Consider the following 7192-nt stretch of genomic DNA (forward strand, 5'->3'; position numbering starts at 1 on the left):
GTTCTTTCTTTTTGCAGAATTTTCACTTCAGAGAAAGCGGAACCCTTAAGAAAAATCCACTTTGTTCATGTTTGTGGTCGCTCTAGATATAACTGTGCTCCGACACACAACACCCCCCCCCGCCCTGCCCCCCCACGCCATACACTTCTTTTGGCCTCAGTAATGAATGGAAAAAGTGCCCAGTCCCAACCCAGTTTCCCTTCCCTGTTTCCTGGAAACCTCCCACGGTGCTACACTTGCTCAGCACATTGAAGATTCCACTTCGTCATTCATTAAGGAGGATGTCGCCTTGAGCCAAGCATTGCTCCACCCATTTGGCTTTCAATAAAAAGCAGGCAGAGAGGCCAGAGGAGCAGAGAGCTGGAAGCAAACTCAGAAACCAACAACTCACACTCTGAAGCTCTCTCTCATCCTCATTCTCATCCTCCACCATGAAGGTCTCTGCAGGGCTTCTGTGCCTGTTGCTCACAGTGGCCGCCTTCAGCACCCAGGTGCTTGCTCAGCCAGGTAAACCTCTTCCTTATTTCCCTTTGAAGCACATCACCCCATCTTGGGGTTATCATAGGCCATTAGAGCAGAAGGTATACCCACAGCCTCACTTTAACAAATGCTTTTACAAAGTCAGGAAACTCAGAGAAGAATAGAGCGATCCTGATCACACAGCTGCTCCTGGGCAGAGCCTGGGTGAGAAATCCATCTGTGAACCCCAAATCCAGCTCCTTCTAGGACTCCAGCTCTGGAAACACACCTTCAGTGCAGTTACTGCCCAGCTCCTTTCAGCAGTGTTAGGAGACTGGGGTCATCAAAGAGAGGGGGCCTCTGGTGGCAGGTGTGCAGGGTATTTCCAGATACAGTGGAGGGAGAGGAGGAGACCCAGGATCTGGACTGTGCTTCTTGAGTCCAGCTTCCAGAGGTATGGCTCAGCAGAGGCAGTGGGTATCAGGGAAACTCATCAACAAGCATAGATTACTTGGAGCCTAAAGGGGGACCCATAACTAGGTTCCTCAAACTGATTTTCCCTAACCCTGATAATTTGGATTATTAGCTCTTTCTAATGACACTTCCAGGAGTAAGGTAGTTTTAACAGCTACCCCTTCCTTCGATTTGTTATCAACACTGTATACCCATTTTACAGAACAGGAAACTGAGTCAGTATATCATTACAGCTCTGAGGTATAGGCAGAACACCTCATACTAAATGCTTTTTCCTTTGTTCTTTTTTAGATGGAATTAGTTCTCTAATCACCTGCTGCTATAACTTCACCAGTAAGAAGATCCCGAAGCAGAGGCTACAGAGCTACAGAACAATCACCAGCAGCAAGTGTCCCAAAGAAGCTGTGATGTAAGTTGAGCACCAAATTCCCCGCTGGTCCAGTTCTTCCTCAGAAAAAAAAAAAAAAAGAAGCTTCACAATCTTATAGTCAGAAAGTTATACCATCTAATCCAATATCCAAAGATGCCCAGTGGGAAAACTGAGGCCACGGGAGATCAAGTGACTCCCAACATCACTCTCTATCTGAGTGCTGATTCAGACCATACGAATTTCTTTAGCCTGAAGTTTCAACTGAGACATCTGTAGGAGCAGGTTGCCCTGGGTTCCTTCCTTCCTCCTCTAGTTCTCATGGCAGCTCCTTAGGGTAGAGTGAGCTGCACTGCTAGGCTGAAATCTCAACAGAACTCCATCTAACTGTGCCCCACTCTTCCCACAGCTTCAAGACCAAACTGACCAAGGAAGTCTGTGCTGACCCCAAGGAGAAGTGGGTCCAGGATTCCATGAAGCACCTAGACGAGAAAACCCAAACTCCAAAGCCTTGAACACTCACTCCACAACCCAAGAATCTGAACCTAATTTATTTTCTTCTGGCTTTCACTAAATGTCCTCTGACATTATTTTATTATATTTTCAAAGAGTGTGAACTTTGTTTATTGATGAGAAACATGATGCCTTAAGTAATGCTAATCTTATTTAAGTTATTGATGTTTTAATTTTTATCTTCCACGAATACTGGTATGTTTTAGATATGAAGACTTAAACTAATTGCTTTCTTCTGTGAACTCAAATTCCACCTCAAGATGGTACGATGGTTCTTACAAAAATCATTAATGCCCCACATTAATGCCAAAAATGTTATTGTGGAAATGTATATGATGTAACTATTGGACAATATATATATTTTTTTACAAAACCTGACTTTTTGTGTTTTCTCAAGGGAAATTAAATGGCTGCGTATCAGGGGATGAGGGAGGAGTGTGGTTTCAGAGGGTAAGGATCATGTTCTGAAAGAGTGAGAATGTGGATTGCCCTGGTCTTTTCCACTGGATGTGCTCACCTGAGCGCTTACAGAAGAATCTTTACGGCAAGACCCAGTCGGGCATTCCACCACTACCCCTCCAGTCCCAGACACCACCTGCTCAGATGTCAACTACCCTTGTCACCTGTTTAGCAAGAACCCCACCTCTATTTCTTTTCTCATAGATTCTGAGCCCAGCCTATAATCGCTCCCATAATATATTGTGACTGCCCCCTAACTAGAGTACCCACCCTCAATCTCTTTTCCTTCAATAATCCTTCAACTTGGAGTAGTATAGATACTGCAGATATTGGGAAATCAGGGAAAGACTTAAATGAACATCAGTAAGATGGTTAGATTAGTATTTCATAAAGAGGATATGACTCTATCCTTGAGGGATGATGAGGTTTTTATCTAAAAAAGTTATAAGATCATTAAAGAAATGAGAAAGAAGAGTGGAAGCAAGTACCTAAAGGTAAAAATTATGATAACACGTACATCAAACGGGAAGAAAAACCAATCAGATGGGAATTGGGCTCTATGTCTATGTCAAGTGATGGGGAAGTTTAGAAAGGAAGGTTGAATAAAGGATTGTAATGCCAATTTGGCGAGTTAGTACTCAGCCTCACAGGTTAAAAGGAGATGCTGAAAATATTGGTCCACTGAAGAAGGACCTAACATGCTCAGAGGTTCAGAGGTGAGTTTCAGGAAATGTAACTTATTGGCTTCATGCAGACCTGGATAAGTAAGGACAGGGGAGAGGTTACTGCCATGGTCTAAGCAAGAGATGATGAGGGCTTGAATAGGGAGACAAAGAGGCAGCACTGGAAAAGAATGAGCAAGGCAGGGTGAAATGTTGAATGTTGTAGATAGAGGAGAAGGACCTATGACCTAACATACAGAAGTTTCTTCTTCAACCCACACTTTAAGGGATCAACTTCCCAGAAAGTAGAATGTACCTTTCTCCATCACTATCCCCCATCCCAGTTTCAGGGGGCCAGGATCATCCATTTAGATAGATAGGTCTCTTTTTCCTCAATGTCTACTGAAAGTCTGTACTCCCTTGCATGGCACTTGACCTATCTCTAAGACATCTGACCCACTTGGGTACAGTTTCTCCACTAAGAAAAGCAGATATATTGCCCTATTGGATAAATTCTGCATGGTACTCACCTTCCCAACCTGGTGGGGAGTTGGCCACTGGGTCAAGCTGGACCAGGCAGTACCTTTGGCAGCATGAGGTACTGGAGAGAACCTTGGCAGGCAAGAAGGACACTTGGGTTCTAATCCCAGAACTGGCACTGAGTCATTCTGTCGCTTAGGGTAGGTTGGGTATTCTGAGTCTTCATCAATAAAATAAGGATGATAATGCATTACAGTAGGAATCCAGTAGAACCTAGGTTCTAAGATCTGGGAGTATGTCTCTTAGAAAACTTCAATTTCTACCAGCTGGACCTGGAGAGGAAGAGAAGTGATTCTGCTTCTGTATTTTGAACTGGTCCAGTGTCCCTGATTCAGGCTGAGGGATTCCTACGAAGCTTCAAGTAATAATTTCCAAAGTGCCCTGATACATCAGTCAGCAGATAACTTGTTAGCCTCTGTTTATGGAACTCACTGACCCTTGTGCCAGGTCCAACAGCCCTCCCTGCCTCTTCTCCTCTTCTCCAGTCTGCAGCCTTGATTGCCAGTTGGGAGTAAATCTCATATTGCAGTGGATGCCAAGGGGCCAAAAGGGAGTGGAGAGTAAACCAATGAGACATTACCGTATAGTTTACTGAGTAGCAGGCTCTCTAATGCCAGGCAGTTTGAACTGGAGGGTCTGGAAGGAGAAGAGACCAAGAAAGGGGGGATCCAAGTGCTCAAGTCCCCAAATAACCTGTTCACATTCTCTTTTAAAACCATATTTATTTAGGTCTACGGCCATGCCACCTTGAACATCCCCAAACCTGTCTGACCTCGGAAGCTAAGCAGGGTCGGGTCTGGTTCGTACTTGGATGGGAGACCACCTAGGAAGACCAAGTGCTGTACATACATAATAAAATCGCATCTATTCATTTTTAAGAAATCTCAAATTCACTTTTTTCCCTAAGCTAAGCTTGGGATTCCTTGTTCCTTGCCTGATGAAACTGTTAGCATGAAGCATTGGTAACAGACCCTGTTTCAGGAGAGAATATGCCATGTATAATGTATTCATTTCCTGTTGCTGCCGACAGTCTATTCCAGGAAACAAGAGCTTTTCCTATCATGCTCAAAATTCTTTCAGCCTCTGCCTATTGTCTAATTTCAAAGTTATTTTTACATTTTTTACTACTGGTTAAGTAACACCCTACTTACAGATATGAAAATCTGCATTAGTTTCTTTTTGCTATTGTAACAAATGACTTATAAACTTAATGGCTTAAAACAACACAAAGATATTATTTTAAGTTCTAGAGATCAGAAGTCTAAAATGAGTCATTTGGGTTGCATTCTTTCTGGAAACTCTAGGGCAGAATTCGTTTTCTTGCTTTTCCAATTTATAGAAGCTTTCTGCATTCCTTAGCTCATGGTCCCCTTTCCTCCATCTTCAAAGCTCTAAAAATTCTTTCTCTCTCACTTGCGCGTGCTCTCTCTCTCTCTCTCGCTCTCTCGCTCTCTCTCTCTCTCTCTCTCTCTCTCTCTTCCCGCTCCCCCCAACCACCACTCTCCACTCTACATCCTTATCTGCTTCTGTCATCATATCTTGTCTCTGATTCTTATCCTCCTGCCTCCATCTTATAAGAACCTTTTTGATTATACTGGGTCTGTCTGGATAATCTAAAATAATCTCACCATCTCAAGATCCTTAAATTAATTATATCTGCAAAGCTTCTTTAGCCATGTCAGGTAACATATTACAGATTTCAGGGATTGGATTAAGATGCGGGCCTCTTTGGGAGGAGGGCATTATTCAGACTATCACTGCTAGAGACCAGGAAAAGGTTTACAGTAGGTGGCTGGGCACTCTGACCTGGCCTTTGACATCTGGACCTGGTTTGGTGTATAAATTCTGAGATAACTTTGTGCAAGACACCTTTCATCGGTGGGCCTATAAGTTACAGACTTATTTTGTGCATCAAATAGTTCCTAATTTTCCTTTCAAAACATCAGTACATCTCCCAAGGATTCAACTTAGGATATTGAAACGAGGGAGAGCTCTTCTTCCCATTCCCTCACTTTATGAGTGCTCCAGGAGACCTGGATGCACATGAGCATGGGGTCCTGTGTTCCTAAGTTCTCTCACATTTAGGATGCTGGAATTGCCAGCCAGTTCTGCAGTCTCGGGCTTGGGCTCTTGTAGTGTCCTTTGTTCAGACCTGATTTAGTCAATTTACAAGCAGGAGTGAGAGGGAGTCCAGAAATTTAGGACCTTGTAGAGTTCAAAAATCCAACTGTTTCACAATCCCAAGCAGTGACACAGAATTTTTAAAAGGCTTTGAATAATAAAGTATCCATAAAATCTTTCATTTGGATAAGGTGGTTTCAGGAAGAGAGCAGGTTAGAGTGTGCCATTCCCATTTAAGCTTGGGATCATCAGCCTCAAAGAGAGGCATGGATAAGATGTGGAGAAAGCAGAGAAAACAGCCAAGAGCTATGCATAGGGAGTGTTGTGGCACAAATGATGAGTTTTACTGCCTGTATCCGCTTCTTAACATAGGCAGTTATCCAATTAATTACACAGAGCCCGAACAAAAGGCCCAGGAAGCCTAGAATAAGGGGGCCTGTGATGGCCTTAAGGAGAGTTGTTAACCAAGGGTTACTATTAAAAAGTCCTTCATACCAAGATTCTCCGCGCCTAAGTCGTTCTTCTCTGTCTTTAACCCTCTGTCTTACTAGCGCTAGGCTGTCTCGTATAATTCCAGAATGGTTGGCATAAAAACAGCAAGTTTCACCTAGTGCTATGCAAAGACCTCCTTGTTTTAGGAACAGAAGGTTTAGTCCTCTTCTGTTCTGCGGGACTACTTTAGCCAGGGAATTGAGAGAGGTCTCAAGGTGATTGATAGAATTTTCGAGAGTTGATAGGTCTTTTTTTATTTGTTGGCTTAAGGCCTTATAGCTGGAACTTCCCATAACAAGGGCTGCTGTTCCTACTGCAGCAGATCTTGCTACCCCTATTCCTATTAAAAGGGGAACTAAAATAGGGACCCTTTTCACTCTGGCCTCTAGATATTGGAAGTGCTTTTGCCCCCGCCCTCATCAGAGTAAAAGTAGACCTGAGGAATGACATGAACTAGGACACAAAATCCAGCATTTTTTTCTCTAGTAGTTAAGGTTGATGAGGATTCCCTCTTATATTATTAATAGCAATTAATCTAATTATAATTAAACCCGGGAGAGTCTTATCTTGAGAGGGTCTCCTGTTGGGCGGACACGCCATTTCTCAGTCTCTGGTGGTGGTTGAGCAGCCTTGATGCGAGTGTGATGAATCCAATGACGTCTCCCAGCAACTTTGACCACGGTGGGAGTGGTGAGGATGACAGGAAAGGGTCCGTCCCAGCGGGGCTCAAGGGTCTTCTTTACCCAAATCCAGTCACCAGGGGATTGGCTATAAGGTTTAAGTGACTGTCCAGGGCTCTCCCGGGTGGCGGAGATTAAGTGTTGAATCTCTCCCCTTGCCGAGTGTAGTGCCTATAAGGACTTAAGTAGTGAGAAATGGTAAATTTCAGTCGCCTCTTCTACCCCTATCTTGGGCAGAAGAGGTGGCAGTCTCTCAAACATGATTTCATATGGGGTGAGGCCTTGGAGGTAAGGGGTGCATCTTACCCTCAGAAGGACGAAAGGGAGGAGACTCACCCAATTCTCGCCAGTTTCAAGTTTAAATTTGGTTAAAGTTTCTTTTAAAGTCCTGTTTATTCTTTCTACCTGGCCTGAACTCTGAGGTC

General features: G+C 43.7%; 2 protein-coding genes and 1 pseudogene across 2 annotated transcripts in view; 2 read left to right on the forward strand and 1 right to left on the reverse strand.

Moving 5' to 3' along the window:
• Window positions 1–234: 234 nt before the first annotated feature.
• Window positions 235–2186, forward strand: LOC105291966 (C-C motif chemokine 2-like). Its single transcript, XM_011360043.2, has 3 exons — window positions 235–507; window positions 1225–1342; window positions 1710–2186. The coding sequence occupies exons 1-3, from the start codon at window positions 432–434 to the stop codon at window positions 1813–1815; spliced, it is 300 nt and encodes a 99-aa protein (XP_011358345.1). The 5' UTR covers window positions 235–431; the 3' UTR covers window positions 1816–2186.
• A 2017-nt stretch (window positions 2187–4203) lies between these two features.
• LOC111739498 lies at window positions 4204–4322 on the forward strand (annotated as a pseudogene).
• A 2293-nt stretch (window positions 4323–6615) lies between these two features.
• The window catches only part of LOC111739358, a 7003-nt gene continuing 6426 nt past the window's right edge, over window positions 6616–7192 (reverse strand). Inside the window, exon 5 of the mRNA XM_023530379.1 lies at window positions 6616–6947. Within this exon, the coding sequence (XP_023386147.1) occupies window positions 6902–6947 (46 nt within the window). The 3' untranslated portion in view covers window positions 6616–6901. The remainder of the gene's footprint in view (window positions 6948–7192) is intronic.

This window comes from Pteropus vampyrus, unplaced genomic scaffold (genome assembly GCF_000151845.1).
Source record: "Pteropus vampyrus isolate Shadow unplaced genomic scaffold, Pvam_2.0 Scaffold50, whole genome shotgun sequence".
In the NCBI taxonomy this organism is placed as follows: Eukaryota; Metazoa; Chordata; class Mammalia; order Chiroptera; family Pteropodidae; genus Pteropus; species Pteropus vampyrus.

Bases quoted from the DNA above. Each gene is read 5' to 3' on its own strand.
- LOC105291966 (XM_011360043.2), top strand. From the start codon at position 432: ATGAAGGTCTCTGCAGGGCTTCTGTGCCTGTTGCTCACAGTGGCCGCC. The intron at 508-1,224 runs GTAAACCTCTTC...GTTCTTTTTTAG, and splicing joins CCAGGTGCTTGCTCAGCCAG to ATGGAATTAGTTCTCTAATC. The intron at 1,343-1,709 runs GTAAGTTGAGCA...CTCTTCCCACAG, and splicing joins TGTCCCAAAGAAGCTGTGAT to CTTCAAGACCAAACTGACCA.